We start from the raw sequence: 20646 nt of genomic DNA, 5'->3' as shown, positions 1-20646 counted from the left end.
ATTAAAAGACTATCATGTCCTATGTTTAGGACTATCATGTAGGAATCACTCAAGACTCAAATTAGCAGGGATCAAACCAAACTCTTGATACCAGAGTAGCAATGGGAATGTGTAAATTGCAATTAAGATGTGGGGAGGTTGCAATAGTAGACATCAAGGAAAAAAGACATTGTTGAGGACAAAGTCATACCAACAGTGGGGAATGAGTTGTTTAATCAAATATTTAGAGTATTCCCATTAATACTAATTGATGGAGATTCTAATTGATTGAGGATTCTTCTGAAGACTGAAATTCAAGGATGCCTGTTTAAAAAATAGCTCAGGCTAGGTGAGGCTCATACCTGAATCTCAGTGCCAGGAAGGCAGGTGAAAACTGCAAATTCCAGGCCAGCTTGGGTTATGTAGGAAAGCCATGGCTTTTGGTTACTTTTGGGGTGGGGGTAGGCTGGAGGGAGGAAGGGAAGTGGTAGAGAAGGAAAGCAGAAGGGGAAGGAAATCACTCAGAGCACACCGGCTCGGCTTGTCTCCGGGTCTGTAGTGGGGAACAGCTGGGGTCTTTTTGGGTTGCCTTTATTAATATAAAACCACAATAAAAGCTAAAGTAGAAGTGACCGGGATCCTAGGGAAACCATACCCCAAGAAGCTCCATTTAATGAACAGGGTCTAGGCCAAACAATACTTTCACCTACACCATGTTTGGGATTTAACCTCAGCAACAGAAACATTCAGCAGTCTGAGGGCTGTCATAGGATAAGGAGGGGCTATCCTGGTTCAAACAGGTCCCAGCCTTTCTAACCTTTTTGTAGATGTTCTGAAAGAAGGGTTTGTTTGCTGATTACCCTTAAGACATGGTGGCGCACGCCTTTAATCCCAGCACTCGGGAGGCAGAGGCAGGCGGATCTCTGTCAGTTCTGGTCTACAAGAGCTAGTTCCAGGACAGTTTCCAAAGCCACAGAGAAACCCTGCCTCAAAAAAAAACCAACCCCCCCCCAAAAAAAAGACCATTTCCTGAAACTTTGTGCATTTTGTTTTTGTTTGGTAAGGAATTTAACACATTCCTGGTTTTGAGGCCTTCAGACTTGAGCAAAGCCTGAGCATGGTGACTCGTGATTGTGTTTGGACCAATTTCCCCAAATCCTCACTTCATCATCCATCTGTCCATCCAATTGGTTGTTTCTTCTGAGAATCATGTTAAAGTTGTAGCTCATAATAATCAGAGATGGGACCTTTGAAAAGTTAACATAAATAAGGCTATATAGATGAGCCTCAAGTCAGTGTCCTTGGAAGAGGACACCAGAACAGACATACAGAAACAACCACGTGAGAGTACAGGGTAACCACTAAAGTCAACAGGAGACTTCAGAAGGAATTAAACTTGATCTCAGATTTCCAGTCTCAAGAATAGAGGAAACACAAACTTCTCTACTTGTTTCTGATGAGGAAAGAACCCAGGGCCTTGAGCTACATCCCAGCCTGCTGTTTATTATTTGAGCCACCCAGTTTGTGATACTGTTATGACAATCCTAGCAAACAACATACACAATATTCTGACATTCTTGGGACTGTCCATGTCTGGAAAACCTGGAAAATCTAGAGACACACCATGCAACATTGAGTTAAAGCGGAAGGGTTTTTTATTTATTTATTTATTTATTTATTTATTTATTTATTTATTTATTTATTAAGGGAAAGGGTTCATAAAAGGGGGAAAGGGGATGGGGGAGACCAGCCTCTGGGAACAGAAGGGGGAAAGAGAGAGGAACAAAAGAGAAAGGAAGAGAAATTTTCTAGAGAGAGAGGGATGGGAGGTGAGTAGGGCTCTTTTAAAGGGACCATATTGAATAGGCACAGGGGGTGCTCTTAGTGGCAGCAGCTGAGGGCATTTCCTATCAGAATTCCAAAGGCCAGTACAAATGCCTAAATACTAACAGAAGCCAGAGTCAATTGTTCTAGTGAGGACATGGATCTGGGGGTCCTTATATTCTTTAAAAATGCTTGTGCTTTCTTGTTGTTTGCCAAATTCCCTAAAGTTAAGAGTAGGCATTTTTATTATTTTTATTTCATGTGCATTGGTACTTTGCCTGCATATATGTCTGTATGAAAATAGTGGATCCCCTAGAACTAGAGTTACAGTTATGAGTTGCCATGTGGGTGCTGGGAATTAAACCTGGGTGCTCTGGAAGAGAGGCCAGTGAGTGCTCTTAACCACTGAGCAATCTCTCCAGCCCAAGAGTAAGAGTAACAGTCGGCTGAGGTACAGAGCCTATTTCCTTCTCGGTGTGCCCATTCAGCTGTCTGCATTTCACTGATGATTACAACTTATCAGGTATCAGTCTAGTCTTATTGATCATGGTTTCTTTGACTTCAGAGGCAGTGGCTGGTGGCTGCCAAGGGAAAGGAGGGGAGCATGCCACCAGCTCTTACACATGAAAAACAAATGGCAAGTAATTATAGATCTACTCAACATATAACCACTACATACAGGTCTTCTGCACAAGGCCATGCTCCTCCTACTAAGGGGAAAGAAGTGTGGGGTATATAAAATAATAACCATGAATTGCATTAACTGAGTGACAGAAACAAAGCTTAATTATACAAGTCTTTGCCATCATAAATACACAAGTTTGCTTTTTTTTTTTTAAGGGAAAAGTTTTGGAATATGACAGGAACCAAAATAATTTACAAAAAACAAACAAGCCTCCAGGAATTTATCTTGCTTTGCTACTGGGACTGAATATCTCTGAATATTAAATACATGGTACCAAGAAAATTTTCTTAAGCAGAATCAATCCAATTAATACACACAAATAAGCAACAGAATTATAACTTTGCAATCTGGGGATGTAATTCATCGGTAAGCACTCACCTAACATGTCAAAGGTCATGACTGGGTTTAATCCTCAACACCACACAATTTTACCATTTTGTAGTCCCTAAAAATTAGTGAAGCTAGGAAATGATTATCAATGGTTACTGTTATCATAAGGCAGGACACACTGTCATCTGTTAAGTATTCTTGCCCCCCAAAAATGAAGGAAGGAGAAAGGCAGGGAAGGAGAGAAATGAAGTCTGAGTGAGTGACCAATTTTCAGTGGGAAATCCAGTCAGCAAAATCTAGACAGTGAAAGAAGGCTTTTTACAAGAGCTCAGTTCAACAAACAAAATACAAAGAAAATAATGGAAAGAAAAGCTGCAGAATTGACAGCTGCACTTTAATATGGACTTGAATTGTTTAAAAATAACCCTGGGGTGGGCAAAAAAGAGAAAGAAATGAAACTACTGGCCAGCCATTAGTTGGTGATCAGGATGGAGTGACTGAGTTTGATTTCAGCAAGCAAGAACTTGCCTAGCAAACATGTTGGCCTTGGTTCAACCTCAAAATAAACAAATACAAATAAAAGAAGCCTGGGGAGGGGTGAGGGTGAGTTCAGCCGTAGAATACTTGCTTAGTTTGCATAAGGCCCCACACTGATTACCCCACAGCTAAGTAACTACAGTTAGACACTAGATCCATAGGGCTTTATCATATTATATGTGTATATGTTTAAGAATCTAAGTGATAAGTTTAATTAAGCTTCTTACTATAGTCTCTCAGTATGCTACAGTAGTCTTCCTGGTTCCTCTAGATAGAAATACATTTGGTCAGAGATCAAGAGCCCACCAAATCAGGTTTACAGTTGCAAATACAAAGCTAATATGGATAGAAATGTACTACTTCTGATTCTAGCTGTATATAAAACTACTCAGAAGACAAATTTTACTTGAAAACAAGATTCTTTTGTTAGGGAAACAACACACACACACACATATGAGAGTCTCACAGTGAACTTAGTCCATGGCATTTTGAGTTCTTTGATTTAAGCAACATAGATTGGATTATAGCCTTTAGCTTGATATAGCAATTTCTTAAAAAATCCCATTAAAGTGTAACACAGAAACACATAAATCTTAACTGTACAAAGATGTCAGAAAGTAAACATTCCTGGGCAGCTGCTACAGAGGTCAGAGGTATAAGATACAAACCACTAATTAACCAAACACCAGAGACCCCTCCTCATACACTTTTAATTACCTCCTTTGCCAAGGAAATTCCAAGGTTCATTCCTGAGCCTGACGCAAACACGGACTCAAGTTGCCATTTATGTATAGCTTCCTTTGACTGACTGGTATCCCATCAGTGAGACTCTTCCATGTAGTATATAGTATTTATTTGTAGCACAGTACAGTTCCATATGTAAATATCCTATCATCCCTTTATCTCTATAAAGTGTACTTTGAAACCAAATAAGTACCTATACCTTTAAATTTAGATACTCAACATCAGCTTTCTTTTTGTTAAAGACAATTTCTATACAGAATAGAACTTGACATTTGTATTCTCCCAAGATCAAAAATTCTGCAAATTCCATAAGCCTTAGGCAAAGGTATAGGTGCTGACTTAAATCTCACAGAGGGCAATTTCTTCCAAAAAGAACTATTAACACATCTTCACAGAATTTTACCCATCTTTTCTTGGCTAAGAACTTCTTTCCTATTTTTTTTTTCTTTTTCTTCCCCCAAGACAGGGTTTCTCTGTATTGCTTTGGAAGTTGTCCTGGAACTCGCTCTATAGACCAGTCCGGCCTTGAACTCACAGAGACCCACTTGCCTCTGCCTCCCAAGAGCTGGGATTGACGGCGTGTGCCACCAACACCCGGCTTCTAAGTATTTCATTAGACTAGTAGAGTTGGAAATTCTATGCTGAATACCAATGGTTCAGAAATTCAGTAAGTTCCATGAAACCACTAATCTTATCAGTTTAATCTTAAAAAAAAAGACAAATTTCCATCCATTTAATGACAATAGAAAAAAAGAGCATGATATAGGAATGTCATGCAAAACCCCACCAAAACAAACACAAAACAACTTTAATACATTTAGGCATATCTAACCCAGAACCCATCCAATTATCAACACACTGCAGATTAAAAACTAGACTCAGCTTGAGTGTGTCCTCTTACTCCATTATTTGTTCTCCAAATAATGGCATCTGAACAAGAATGAATGCTTTCAAGTGGATTCTTCTTTCTTTTTTTTATTTTTTGAGACAGGGTTTCTCTGTGTAGACCAGGCTGGCCTCGAACTCACAGAACTACCTACCTCTGCCTCCTGAGTGCTAGGGCTAAAGAGCACCACCACTGCCTGGCTCAAATGGCTTATTTCTAGAGTAAAAGTCCACCATTGTTACAGGGTATGTATTGCTACATAACAAGATTAGCTAGCTGAATGGCAACTTCAACCATCTGTACTTTGGCAGAACAGTGACCACACTATCATGCAGCTTTGGAACTTTAAAGGTATTTATTTGATTTATAGTCAGATGGTCTTTATAGCCACTTAAAAGTGTATCTTCTGGGCTGGAGAGATGGCTCAGAGGTTGAGAGCACTGACTGCTCTTCCAGAGGTCCTGAGTTCAATTCCCAGCAACCACATGGTGGCTCACAACTATCCATTAAGAGATCTGGTGCCCTCTTCTAGTGTGCAGATATACATGGAAGCAGAATGTTGTATACATAATAAATAAAATATTTAAAAAAAAAAGTGTATCTTCCCAAGTCACATTCCTTTAATGCCTACTTTCCCAGCACCTAACTCGACCATTGGCATAAGCAGTCTATGGTACCCAGAGTAATTCCACTTAACCAGTGCTGTGGGTTGAACTGTGCACATCTGTTCTGATTCACATGTTAAAATCTAGCTCCTCAAATCTCAGATTATGCCTGTGTTTCGAGTCTGACCTTTCTGTGAGTAAAGTGAAACTGGGTGGGTGGGCCTTAATCATGCCCATCCTGTTGCTTGCATCTCCACAAAGTACCCAAGTGCTACTTAAATCCCTGCTTCTCCAGTGACAACCGTCACATGTCGGTACACCTAGCTTGCTGGCCTTATAAGAGATCAGGACACAGACACAAATGAAAGGAGGACTACAGGAAGACATACAAAGACCACAAAGCTACACAGCAAGAAAATTAGTACCAGAAGAAATAAAAACTGCACATGAAGAGAAACAGTGTCAAATTCCCATCAGAAGTTGAAAGACTTTCATCTTTAGGTCCTACTACTGTGAGGGATGAAAATTTAAAGAGCAGGGTTTCCTTAAATCTTTATACCAAACTACTTTGTCAGTTTAAATTTTTTAGCCTTCAGAAAAAAAAAAAAAAAATCTCCTAGCACCTTAACCAGTGTCCTTTTAGCTGTCCTTGAATTCACTCTGTAGACCAGGCTAGCCTTGAACTCACAGACATCTACCTGCCTCTGCCTCCAAATGTTGGAATTAAAGGTGTGTGCCACCACTGCCCTGCTCTGTTCAGTGTCTTTTAAGTTGGTTTTTGGTAGTTCTCAGAGAAACCTAAGTGCCCCCCCCCCAAACACACACACATACCAGCACTGTAGACCTTCATGACCACGTTATTAGCAGTGCTTGGGAATATAAAATCATAGCAGCTACATGCAGCAAACAGTATACTGAATGAAGGCAAGTAGAACGCTGTAATTAACTGAAAACTTAATTATGGTCTCTTAATCCTCTCACACTCCAAAGTGGCATGGTTCCAGTAATAACTCTGCTGTGTATGAGTTTCACAATCAAAATTTTCTATTTTGTTAAAGATAAATGCCCACTTCCTATAGATCTTTGAGTAAAAGATTAAAACAGACATAACCAATCAAGACTCCTGAACTCCAATAATACTTTACAGAACTAAGGAGCAAAGTGTTTGTCTACAGAAAAGCAATATCCAGCCAGCTAATAACTGTTAACCTTTAACTCAAACGACAGAGGCTCACTGAAGGCCACACTGTCTCAAGCTATATGCAAAGGTAGGGGAGAGGAAGAAGTCTGTGTGTGCAATGGAGGAGAATATCCCAAAAAGATGGGGTATTTTAAGATCAGAGGAGTGCTTTGCTCCTTAAAATTAGAATTATACCAGAAGAGCAGATGACTTTGGCTTTTTTTTTTCTTCTTTAAATTCCAGTTTTTAAAGTTAAGCATTTGCTATCCAGAATGATAACTTGAGATGGATGGCCATGGGAAATAAAAGAAAATATGACATCTTTAGAATTACAGGCAAGACAAGGGGAACCCAAAGCACAGACAAGAACACAGAAAAATTTTAAGAGAGTACAGATGCCATGACATTTATTAAAAGGCATGCTACAATGCTATACTTGTTAGGAAAAGAGACTGAGATTCCAAGTAACAGGTATCAAATATACAAACTGAAGGAAAACGGAACCAATATTGTAGTGTACAGAACCTTGAATTAACCATGCACTACACAGTTAGAAAATATGGTTTTTAATATTTTCTCCTCTTTGCATTTATAACATAATTCACTTAGACAATCACAGAATCCTTTTCTTCCAATACCACAAACTGTATTACAAATGAAATCTGGTACTGCTGCTTATCAAAATATACAAGACAATCGCTGTTTTCTATAAAACCACTTTATATGTTAACTTGTTCCCAAAAACCTTTTTTTTTTTCCTTTTTGGCCTGGTTTAAAAAAATGTTACAAATATTTACAGCATTTTCTTCTGTTAGATGAACATTCTTACAAACAGAAAAAGGGAATTTTATGAACAGACCATGTAAAACACTAGACAATGTTAGAGGCTTCTAGCTGTGCTATTTCCCCCTCAAATACAGTACTGAAAATGAACATCCATTTTTGTTGTCCCACTCCATTCTGTTCACAGTAAAATTCCCATTTTCTCTAAGCAGTCTATTCATCAATAGGAAATGGAAAGTCAAGGCCGCTCGCTCTGCCTGGGATCTTTCAGAAAAGAGCTCATGGAAAATGCTTCACAGATGAGTTAAAACCAGAACAGGCAGTCTTTGGTCAGAGCAATGAGGTGACATTTCAATGTATAACTTGGTGTGGTCAGCAATCTTTGTAATTAGTACTTCCTGGATATGGGATGTATTTTTTTTAAAGTCTGGTAAGGGAAGAAAAAAAAAAAAAAAAAGACTAGAGTTTGCTGGGTTAATGACACCAAAAACAACTACTTAAAATACCTGTTCTTACAACTACTAAAAACATAACAAAACTCTGTTGACAGTGTTAAGTGTAGTTTGCCATCAGCATTTTTCAGGCATGACTGTCATCGTCGCCAAGGCCCCTGCTCACTGGAGCATATTGTCTCAGCCTGCTAGAGCTAAGGTGACTACTACAAAGACTGAGGGGCAGTTCTACTCTTCCACCATATAATGCTCCATATTATATACTGAAGGCAAAAGTGTAACTGAGATTTTGCTTATTCAGTTATAACTATTTGCTTGTATAACTAGTTTGTGGGACAACATTCTCTTAAACTGTAAAATACATATTTCCTGAAAAATCAAAATACCAATGCTACCTTAGGCTCAAATATGAAGAAAAGGTCAATTAAGACTACAGAAGGCACATAAACTTTGGTCCTGTTTTGTTTTTCTCTTTTACACGCCCCCAATTATTAACATTTCTGTAATTTTCTATTTTTTAAAAAAAACAATTCATAAGTACCTGTTAGGATTTGCTCTGAAAAAGACTGCAAACAGTCTTCTACCTTAAAAAACCCTTTAAAAGACAGCTGAGTTACACTTTAAGTTATATACAATCTAAATTGTGTTTCTTTTAGCACAACAGTGAATATTTTAAGTGTGGCAGTTTTATTCTCATTGACAATAGATCAAGACAAAGGAAAAGCTGAGAAAAATGCTCTGATCACAGGCATGCTTTTTGGTTTTAAAAATAGCAGTACACCCTGGGTTTTCTAAGAGATAAGTTTGAGGCACAAAAGATCATCATTTCTGAGTTTGCCATTTTCTGTCCAAGAATATTTAATGGAACTAGAAGAGAAACTACATTATAATTATATTCAGACACAAATGTTCTGCCCCATGAAATGAAGTCTTTAAAAATTGACACTTTGTGGATTCCTAAGAGGTTTTTTTTTTTTGTTTTGTTTTTTTTAATTGGGGGAGATGGGGACACAAGGTCTTATGTAGCAAGGCTGGCATGGAATTTGTTCTGCAGTCTAGGCTGGGTTTAAAATCAAAACCTTCAGCCTCCTTCAGTGCTGTGATTATAGTTGTATGTTACCATACCTGGCTCATAAGGGCTAATCCCTAAATTTCAACAGGGCCCTTAATCACCACAGGAGGTAAAAACAAAGAAGGAACTGTGACTCCAAAACATTCAGTTCAAACACTGCTACAAAAAACGGCTTCTAGTATTTAGTTCTCAATATCTCATGTCATTTATGGGGATATGGGTAATCCTGAAACTCTAGCAAATTGTCAATTAAGAGAAAACATGATTTGTCTATTCTTATGTCACAAAACATATTTTACCAGTATATGAGTTATCCAAACAACAAAATAAAACACTTTGCTATACAGTGCTATTATTAAACGTGTACTGCTATTTCCTTAAGTCCTGAATTTCTATATGCTTTCTTTGTTAAAGTTAGGATACCTTGAAAAGTGGTATGACAACACTCCTCAAAATAAAGTAAGTTAACTCATCAAGGCATTCTCAAAGATCAGCAGCAAAAATAAACCACTGCTTAAAAGATACTGAATAGTGCATGCCAAAATAAAAATACAAAGATCAAATTTTCCACCACCCCAATATTTAAAACTATGCCAACAAAAATACTGAAGACCTCTATAATTCAAACAATAAAGAGCTCAATATGGACAGTATCCATATGCTACAGCTAATTTTAGACACAATCTGATGACTTCAAACATGCTCTTTTAAAGTATATCCTAAGTTCCCAAATCTTAATTTTGTTAATTTTGTCAATAAATTAAAATGTACGTAATGTGCATATGTATATATAACATTAAAAGAGTATATGTATGTACATACACTTATTTATACACACACACACACAGACGCACACATATCTACACAAATCCCTGAAAAGGATTTCAATGTTTTCTCAGATTTAAAGGCCATCCCTACTTCAGAATTACATTCAACACTATTATAATTTCCCTTCTGTTATCAATAACTTTTGCTACACTTATGCTGGATGTTACATGTCATGAATTAATAAACTACATAGTAGTTCCCAACTCAAAATAAAGAAGCAATCCAATTTAAAATGTCACTGAAAATTAATATAGTGTCTTGTGATAAGAAAAAAGCAAATTTGGGAGACTGTTCCAATATCCCCCCCTCCTTTATTCAGTATTTAGGTGAAAATATACCTCAAATATTAAGTGGGAAAACACCCAACTGTACAATTACCGTGAGTATCTATTCAGCCAATACTAAGGTGACCCATCTGAATTGTCCCAACTGAGCATCTCTGCATGTTCTACCAATTGTTGCTTCCTATTGAGGGAATTCTGATTTGATTTTGAACAATCTACAATTATCTCTTTCAGCTTCTATTTCTATAAAACCTTTTTCTTTTCTTTTTTTTTTTTTTAAAGAAAAATTAATGGCTGAAAATAGAAGTCTGAGATACTCTTTAAAAGATGAGATGATCAACTCTGAGAATACTAAAAGTGAAAGAGGGTGGACAAAATTGATCCCTTTGACAAATTCTGTATTGTAAAAACTGATTAAGCATTGAAGGAATAATTAACAAAAGCAGTTTCATATTAAAAAGAAACAATTTTACATGAAACAATCTCTGAAGCAACATTAACATGTACTTTACATTCAACCAAAAAAATTAAGAGGGTCAGAGTATAAAAAATAACCCACTTTCTCATACTCCAAATATGTGGGCATTCAATAATGAGTTCCACTAACAAAGAAAATCAAGTTCTCACTTGAGTGCTGAGAAAGAACCAAGTAATCCTGAGACAAATCCTAACAGCTGGTAAATGTCAGACAGATGCGAACTAAGACAGTTCTGCAGCTTCTACTTTACATAAAGGCTGGAGGCAACCAGCAGTCACAACAGAGGCCTACAGGTGCACACCAAGTTATTCCCAAACCACTCACCCTTCTCTATCCCATCTCTACACCAAAGCACCAAAAATCTGAATAAAAACTATTACTTATTGAAAACCACTTAAAATTGAAATGAAAAAAGGGGAGGGAACCCTTAAAATCCAAGACAAGGAAAAAATAACAGAATGCTCTTCAAGCCCACAATTTATCTTTCTAGATATTTAGATAAAACTCTAATCTATTATATCTTAAGCACATAATAAGGCACATAATAAGAAATTAAGTAAATACACAGTAATTCTGAGTATTAGAGATTATAGTGGTACAAAAAACCCTTGAGATTTTTTTCTAAAAGAAGACCTTACCAAAAATAACTTTTAAAAAATCTGTCAAACCATATGATAGACCTGAATATTTTCCTTAAGACTGTAAACTTTTTTCTGAAAACAATTATAAAAAAGTAGGATTATTTTTCTTTTAAAATTTTCCAAGATCACATTACATTACTTGACAAATGTCATTTTGAAATTTAAAACATGATTTTTTTTCCTAAAATGATTAATTATGCTGATATTTTAACAGATTCAGGCTGAATCCCACTTATGTATCCCTGGAGACAATTGCAACACTTTGCTTTTCCAAATAGTCTTTGAAAGAGAAGATACACATTATTCAAAGGAGTGTCATACAGTGGAAAAAAAAAAAACATTGAAAGAAAGCATGCATGTTTATAAACCTGCTTCCAATATAACTCCATGTGGTTATATATAATAACTATCAATAGATGCAAATATCTGATATAATTTATAAGTGAACATTTTCCACAGGGAAACTTCTGAATCATAAAGTTAAAAACTTGGTTGTAAGTGGTTTAAATTACATCAAGAAATTGTAAAAGTCTGTATGTCTAAATTCCTCAAAGTACAAAGGATATTAGAAATGTCATGTAAGGCTGATCTGAACTCAAACTTAAAGTCCATCCTTTTGAAATCTAATTCAGGGAATTAAATTATTTAAAAAATATTTTCCTGATCTTTTTTCCTGAAAGTTATTTTCATAGAAACTGCAGTACAAAGGAAAAGCAAACCTTTGATCATACATTGGTGAGAAAATCAGAAAAAAAGAAGTATCTCTTGTTTTAAATGTACTTGAATATCAATCAAACTCCCAAAGAGTTACTTTTGTGAAAGAGGCAGAATTGGTCTTGAGCTGCTTCAGTCTGTGCCTGAAGACTTTACTGAAATTATGGTCCAGTCTAAAATTCACAGAGAGCTCAGATGGTGGACTTTGAGAAGGAAACTCTCAGGTGGTGATTCTCTCCAAGATCATGATTGTGAAGCTCAATAAGGGCCTGGATTGCTTCTTCCACAGAACCCAACTGAATGAGTGCCATCTTACGATCTTTCCTAAGACAAGAGAAATATAAAAGTACTTAGAATTAAATTTGCTTTTAAACCTTCTCCTTCAACCAAAGGACTTTGCTGAACTACTTTGAAAAATTATATTTAATAATGTTAACTACTGTTGAAAGCAAGAACTTACTGAAAGAATTTAAAAGCCTTCACTGAGCATCCAGCTTCTGTAAAAAGGTTCTTCAAATCATCCATTGTAACAGAAGGGCTGCAAAAATATCAAGAGTGTCAACTACATTAGTCCTATTTGCAAGACAATCAAGGGTGAGCTCTGATTATCATCAAATCTCTAGAGTACTTTACACCCCAACAATGTTTTCCAAGTTACAAGACAAGATTGATACATATGTCTGTAGATAGTGGAAAGTATATAAAGACAAAACAAAAAACAACTGTATGTATTTTTTCAAAATGATTACTGGCTTTAGTAATTAACTCTAGTAATGCTAGTAATGCCAAAGTTACTTCCCCAGCTCTGATTTACCTGCTATAGCTCAGGTATATTTTTTATTGCTTTTTATTGCTTTCAAGGTAATTCAGAATGTGTATGCATTAGCCAGTTTCTGAGAATATTTACACCTGGGTTATTCTCCTCTCATACTGCACAGCAATGTCATCTGTAACCCTTAGGGTTGTATAGAAATGGCAGTATCTGCCAAGAACTGAATCCAGGGCTTTCCACATGACAAGTACATACTCTACCACTGAGCTACATTCCCTGGTACCTCTTTGCCTGCATTTTGTCTACAACCTTATGAGACATACTCAGAGAAGATCACTCAGTTAAGCCACCTCTACATTCCTATTATAAGTATGACATAATTAATATTTAATATTATGCTAAGTTTGGGGGTAATGTTTTATAGTAATAAATAACAAGTGCGGTGGTCTACCACGTAGTTACATGATCAAAAGACAAGCAAAATGTAACAATCACTGATTCTTCAGGAAACAGGATCTGTGCTTACACTGTATTCTTACTCACTTGTATATCCATTTGAATTAATTATTCTGAGTCTGAGTTCCATCAATACACTAAAACAAACGACCTTATTTCAAAAACTATTATGGATAAACTGGTAAGAGGTAGAACAGTTACCAGACTAGAGCTCTCAGAAGAGCAGAGTGTTACTACTTAATGGGACAGGTTCAATTTGGATGATAAAAAGGCAATGCAGAATAGGAATGGACAGTTAACACAAAAATATGAAATTTTTAATGGGAATATGCACTGCACTATATACTTAAAGCAGCCAGAATAATCAATGTCATCATATACATTTTAGATTAAAAAACAAACATTTATGAAGATAAAATAAGGTAACACATGTAAAGCACTAGCACAGAACCTAGAACATGGGATTCAAGTCAGAAATACTAATGTTATTTTTCTCACCAGCTCCTGCCTAATTGCTATATTTAAGGAACAAATAAGCTGAGCATAATACTAAAAGTTTGAAAAACCTCAGGGTTAAAAAAAAAGCACTGGGTGTGTAGTTCAATGGTAGAGAACTTGCTAACCACACATGACAACTGGGTGCAGAGATTAAAAAACAAAACTAAACAAAAACCCACCAACCAACTAAACACACACACACACACACACACACACACACACACACACACACACACACACACCCCTCCTAACAAGGTGATGAGCTGATACTTTTTATTATTTGGTTTCTCAAGACAGGGTTTCTTTGTGTAGCCCTGGCTGTCCTGCAACTCGCTCTGTAGTCCAGGCTGACCTGGAACTCACCATCACCCCACAGGAATTCCTTCCTTCCTCCTCCCCCCACCCCTTTTTCGGTTTTTGAGACAAGGTTTCTCTGTGTAGCTTTGGAACCTGTCCTGAACTCGAATTGTAGACCAAGTTGGCCTTGAACTCACAGAGATCGGCCTGCCTCTGCCTGCACAGGGCTGTGACTAAAGGCATGCGCCACCACTGCCCGGCAGGAATTCACTTCTTAAAGTGACTCCCTCCATTTGCCTAGTTGGCATGAGGTTTGATTTTAATGCCTAACTCAGATGAATGGATTCTCATCAAGCCTGACTGTACACCAGCAGAGAAACTGAGCAGTCAGTACTATTTTTGAGTAATTATTTTTCTTTCCTATTAGCTGGGGCTCTTACAATTATGTTCTAAAACTTAACCCATGCATTCCCTTAGTTTTTAAACTGTACACACATAAATATATAAATACATACTCCCACAACTTCTCTTCCTTTTTTTCTTTTCATAATGCTTTTTTGATATTTGGGAATTTCACATGATAAACTCAGAGGACACTCACTTCCCAGTCCTCCCAGAAACATCGTCAAGCCCTTGTGACCTGCTCCCCCCCCCCCAAAAAAGGAAGAAAGCCAGGCAGTGATGGCATACACCTTCAATCCCAGCATGAGGGAAGCAGATTTCTATGAGTTTGAAGCCAGGCTGGTCTACAGAGAGGGTTCTGGGACAGGCTTCAAAGTTACACAGAGAAAACCTGTCTAGAAGCCACATACCCTCACTTGCCCCCGCTCCCCCCGCTCCCCCCCCCCCACCGATGCCATACACAAAAAGCAAGGGGAGAGAAGAAAAAAAAAAAAGTCCAATTTGTGCTGCCCTGCCCATATACTCACCAGAGCATAGTCAAACTCCTGGTAGCCAGTCCCCTAAAGAAAATTGAGTCCTTCCCCCCCCTGCAACTCCACCAGAAGCCAACAATTGAGGAGAGCTACATACACTTCAGTATCCTCATCACAATTTTTTGGAGTTCTCTTCAATGGCTTTCTGTCTAGCCTGTTATTTTGGGGGTGGGGTACCCACAAATTTTAGCACTAGTTCCAAAGCTTCCCCCTTTCATGAGTATCTTTAAAGTAGACAAAATTGCTTTTTTTAATATTAAGGAATTACAATAAACATTTTCTTTGAAGAGTCAGACACTGAGTATCTCATGCTATGTGTGAACTATACAATCTGTTGCAAGTACTCAATTTCCTAAGTAGCTCCAAGGCAACAAAGATATTGTGTAAATGAATGAGCACAGTGGTTTTACACCATATTTACATCTTGTGTTACTTTCTCATGTCACAGAATACTTCAGTCAAATTTTTAGACAGATTGTTTGATGTTGCTGTATTACCTATGAGTTGTACTTCTACAAAGGAGTGGACAAATATCTACTAATTTTAGGAATATCTAAATTTATTTTTATGCCTACTTTAAACAGAAAAGCAACTACTTAAAATTCCTTCTTTGAAAATACCAAATGCTGATAATAATTTCACTTTTAAGGGTATGATTAGGGACTGTACAGATGGCTCAGTGGTTAAGAGTACTGGCTACTCTTTCATAGGATATGGTTCAATTCCCAGAACCCACATGGGAGTTTACAACTGTCTGTAACTCCAGTTCCGGGGGATCTGATACCTTCATACAGACATACATGAAAGCAAAACACCAATGCACATAAAGTAAGAATGAATAGATAAATCCTTAAAAAGGTTTTTTTAAAAAGGATATGATTGGAAATATAGGCTCTTCACAGCATGACAGAACATAAAGGAAGTTGGCAACCAAGAGATTAATTAAGTTTAGAACAATTTTATGGCTTTTGCTTCTCCTAAACCACATATTGTAGATTAATCACCAAAATAACTTATTCGATACATACGGAATGTTGGAAAGATGCAGAGTGGCTGATGGTGGGAAGATATTCTGGAAGTTCTTTGAGCCAGGCTTTTTAAAGCGATGCAGGGGACTATTGCTGAAGTCCTTAGTCAGACCTTGGTCTTCTTGTCCCTCTCTAGGGAGCTGAACTGCTTGGTGTTTGGACAGTGTAGCACGAAGTACTTTTCCATAAAGTCTCTGACCACTTAGATGGTTCATTGCTATTGTATAGGAAGAAAATAAGGAAACCTTGAATACTTAGACTCTTTTTGTTTGTGTGCTTGTTTTTTATGTTGAGATTTTTAATAATGTTACCATTTTCTTTTTCATTTTTTCCATTTAAAATTCTAATCAGTTTAAGCTCAAAGGCTGGAGAGATGGCTCATAGGTTAAGAGTACTTGCTTTTTCCAGAAAACCCATGTTCGGTGTTCAGCATGTACATGTCGACTTCAACAAGAGATCCAATGCCATCTCTGGCTTCTGCCAGCACCAGGTACATATGTGGCACATTAACAAATATGCAGACAAAATACCCATACATATAAGATTCTACAAATTAAAAAAAAACAAAACACAAGAACTGGGTGGTGGCAGCACATGCCTTCAATACCAGCACTCAGGAGTCAGAGGCAGGCAGATAGATCTCTGAGAGTTTGAGCTAGCCTGATCTACAGAGTGAGTTCCAGGGCAGCCAGGCATGTTACACAGAGAAACCATGTCTCAAAAATAACCAAAAGAAAAAAAAAAAAAAAAAAAAAAAAGAAAAGAAAAAATCCAAGAGCTCATAAGAAGAAAACACTTCACTTTGTTATAATAAAAGCAATTAAAAATTAACCCAATCAAATTAAATAACATCTGAGCAGAGTTCTAGGAAGCTCCAGACATAGAACACAACAAGGTCTCAAGGAATGGTTATTGACTATATACTTTTGTCTTAAGCAAAACATTTTTTGTAAGACATCTGAGTAGTTATATTTTAGTGGCCAGGGAATGACATATTCTTGTACCATTACTAAAAAATATGCCACTTTTCAATTACTCAATAGCTCTAGAAAATCTAATATAGAAGGAAGAGAATATTCTCATTTCTCTTCAGATCATGCAATTTTTCAGCTTTTAAAAGTGAAGACCCATACAGACACATGAAACAAGTCATGTTTATTTATTAGTTTAAAGTGAATGGGAAAGTCCTAGAGTCCAAACTGTAAACACTGACAATGTACTGTGTTTGTTTTAGATAATGAACTTCAGAGCCTCAAGTAAAACAGGTGCAAATGATAAGAAAAACACTATCATAAGGAAGTACTGCTGCAAAATTACATCCCTACTAGTTCTACATTGCTTATTCTGAAGGAAAATTCATATGCAAAATAAAATGGGCATCACCAATGTACCTAGCTGAGCTTGACTTGCGTCTGCCATCTGCACCAAGGCATTTTCTTTCTTGTTAAACATGATCTTCACTCGATGTACATCACCATACACTCCTAATTAAAACAAATCACAAAACACTGCAGTTAAATACCTAGCTATAGTGTATTTAGTTTTACCCATGTATTTGCAGGTTTCTTTCTTCTTACTACATACCATCCCGTGACAATTTCATGCATGCTGTCTTAGTAAGTTTCACAGCTTTTCATCTCCCAATCTGTCACAGATATCTTATAATTACGTCAAATTCAGTATATCCCCAATGAATTAATTCCTCTTACCTCTTCCTATTTCTAGCATTGAACAGCAATGGCTAAAGATAAAAGGGAGCACTATGCGCACAATTGCTCCTGTCAGACACCCACTTTTGAAATCTTTCTTAAAATATTTTATTAAATCACCATCACCTTTGGAATTTATGGCCTAAATTGTTCACATCTTCCATTCTCACAACAGTTAAGTTATGAGAATGTGACCCTTACTACGGCACTGAAGGACTACCCTAACACCTTCTAACTCATCTCACCAATTTATTTATTTATTTATTTATTTATTTATTTATTTATTATTTATTTATTGTTAGTGGTTCCCTGAGTGGGTCCTATATCATAGAAGACAGGCCAGATAATTAATCTGAGTGTGGGAAGACAATAAAATCCAACATGAAAAATTACATATTACGAACTTTCACTCTACAAAAATGAAAGCCAGGAGGGTCTATGATGTAAAAAGAATTCTTTCATTTCCCCCTGTCTAACCCCGTCTCAAAAAAACCAAACCAAACCAAAACAAAAATCAAAACAAAAAACCCAAAAAACACCCCCATAATTAAATAGATACAATTTGTTCTTTAAGACATGGGAGATTTCCTTTTTTAAATGAAGAGGCATTTTACTCTTAAAGAAAACCTACTTCAGACACAAAGGTCATATAAAGATACAGTATTAATTAAATATTATACAACTATAAATTACATGTGTCACTATTAGCAACATTGACAGTGACTGAAGAGAAACATTAAGTGGTTTCTTTTGGGTGGTGGAGTAATTCTAAAACTGGACTGTGGCAACCTTGAGCAACTGTGAACACATACAAAAAACCTTGGGTCTGGAGATGGTGCCCAACAACAACCTGAGTTTGCCAGAGCCTATTCAAGCAAGTTAGCTTCTGTCACCACAATGTGCACAAGCCCTGAGGTAGTTTGAATGAGAATGGCCCAACTGGCTCACAGATTTGGTCACCAGGAGTGGTACTATTTGAAAGGATTAGGAGGTGTGGCCATGTTGAAAGAAGTATGTCACCAGGGGTGGGCTTGGGGATTTCAAAAAGCCCATTCCAAGCCCAGAGTCTTTCTCTCTTCCTGCTACCTGCAGATCTGAATGTAGAACTCTTTTAGCTGCTTTTCTAGGGCTAAGTCAGCCTGCATGCTACTATGCTTCCCACCATGACAATGAACTATAACTTCTGAAACTGTAAGCAAGCCCCAACTAAATGCTTTTCATTGTAAGAGTTGCCATGGTCAGTGTCTCTTCACAGCAACAGAACACTGACAAAAATATGCCCTTAATACATAAAGTAAATAAATAAATGTTAAACTTTTTTTTAAAAGATCGTAGGGCCAGTGAGTGGAAGGAGAGAACTGACTATAGTGTTGTTCTTTAACCTTCTTCATATGTATGTATGCTGCAGCTTGTGTGTATTCATATATATATATATATCATATATACACAATAATAAAAATTGATAAATGAAATAAATATGAGTTCAACAGATTAACAGGTATAGTTCCTACTCTTGTACATCATAGCTCCAACTTCAAAAAACCAAAACAAACAAGAGCGACCATGGGACAGGAAACCTCCACCTACAACTGTCTGTGAAAATGTATACCCTCTATGTCTCTCCTTTGATGATTCTTCCTCATTTTTCACAAGTCAGCTTAACTAACTACCATTTCTACTGAGCCAGCTAGACAAGTACCCCTTGCTTTATATAAACTTAAGTTCCCTGATTATAATCTTTGCTCTATCCTCAGTATTAAACATATTACTAAGCATGCAAAAGTAATCAACAAATATTACTAAATGAATCACATGTACTCATTTCACATCTACAGATATTAAAAACAAACAAAAAAGAACTTACCAAATAGAATAAAGAGCCCATGCGGTGTGATAAACTGAAAAAGACAACACAAAATGAAATATAGCACAATTTTAAAACAATGTAATAAAGATAGTTTATTCTGTTAAAGCACTGTTTTGTTTCTATATATCCTGCTGATGTGTTTTTCACAGAATCCTTAAAACAAACTTAAACTTTTCTTTCTTTTTTTTAGTTTCGTTTTTTGAGACAGGGTTATTACTCTGTCTTAAAAGACCTGGCTGTCCTGGAATTCACTCTGTAGACCAGGCTGGCCTCAAACTCAAGAGTTTGGCCTACACCTGCCTGCTGAGTGCGAGGATTAAAGGCATGAGCCACCACCACCTGTCCAAACTTAAGCATTTTAACACAAACCTAGACTATATGTAAGAACCCACCACCCCACTTCCTGGAAGACTGTTTAAGACCATTTCGCAACTCACATCAGGATTGAGGTTGGTGACAAGCAGAACAGAATTCCCTGGTATGCCACTTGCCCCAGGAATGGCCATCCTTCCAGTGACAGCAGAGGAGGTGAGTGTGAGAGGACCAAGGGCTCCAGGAACAGCTGGGACAGATAGACCTTTTAAACACACAAAAGTATGCTCTTACATTCTAGTTATCTGGAGAACATTTGATAGATACAACTTAAGCTAAATAAGTGAGCATTAATTTAAAAAAAAAAACAACTCCAGATTATCATAAAGGCTACCCAAACCCAGCTTTCTTCCCATAGTCTGTTTGAAAGATGAGTTTCTTATTTGTTGACATTATCTTTAATTAATACCATTCATATTGTGCTCTGCAGAGTAACTAACTGGACTCACTGGTCTTAAAAATCAGTTAAGCTTCATAGAGGGCCTATCACCTGTAACCACTTTTCTTCATGTCAAGTGGATGTAATTTTCATATTGACCACAAATAAAATCAGCTCAATATATTTATTATCTGATATTTATATGATGCATATGTATATATTATATGTTAATATATAGCCCTTTAATATAAGTTTCAAATACGTATTGTTTCCATAGAAAAACCATTTTTAAAATATTTAAAATATATTTT

The 20646-nt window shown here is 36.8% G+C and overlaps 1 protein-coding gene across 8 annotated transcripts in view; it reads right to left on the bottom strand.

Moving 5' to 3' along the window:
• Window positions 1-7160: 7160 nt before the first annotated feature.
• The window catches only part of Ptbp3 (polypyrimidine tract binding protein 3), an 83665-nt gene continuing 70179 nt past the window's right edge, over window positions 7161-20646 (bottom strand). For all 8 annotated transcript variants that reach the window (XM_035439862.1, XM_027403001.2, XM_027403002.2 and 5 more), the window contains 6 exons: window positions 20022-20161; window positions 19582-19615; window positions 17400-17492; window positions 16009-16225; window positions 12483-12560; window positions 7161-12346 (listed from right to left, as the gene is read on the bottom strand). In XM_035439862.1, the coding sequence (XP_035295753.1) occupies window positions 12214-12346; window positions 12483-12560; window positions 16009-16225; window positions 17400-17492; window positions 19582-19615; window positions 20022-20161 (695 nt within the window). In that variant the 3' untranslated portion in view covers window positions 7161-12213. The remainder of the gene's footprint in view (window positions 12347-12482; window positions 12561-16008; window positions 16226-17399; window positions 17493-19581; window positions 19616-20021; window positions 20162-20646) is intronic.

The sequence above is a fragment of the Cricetulus griseus genome, chromosome 2 (genome assembly GCF_003668045.3).
Source record: "Cricetulus griseus strain 17A/GY chromosome 2, alternate assembly CriGri-PICRH-1.0, whole genome shotgun sequence".
Taxonomy (NCBI): Eukaryota; Metazoa; Chordata; class Mammalia; order Rodentia; family Cricetidae; genus Cricetulus; species Cricetulus griseus.
Note: the sequence above shows the minus strand (reverse complement) of the source record. Positions and strands in the feature narration are given on the sequence as shown.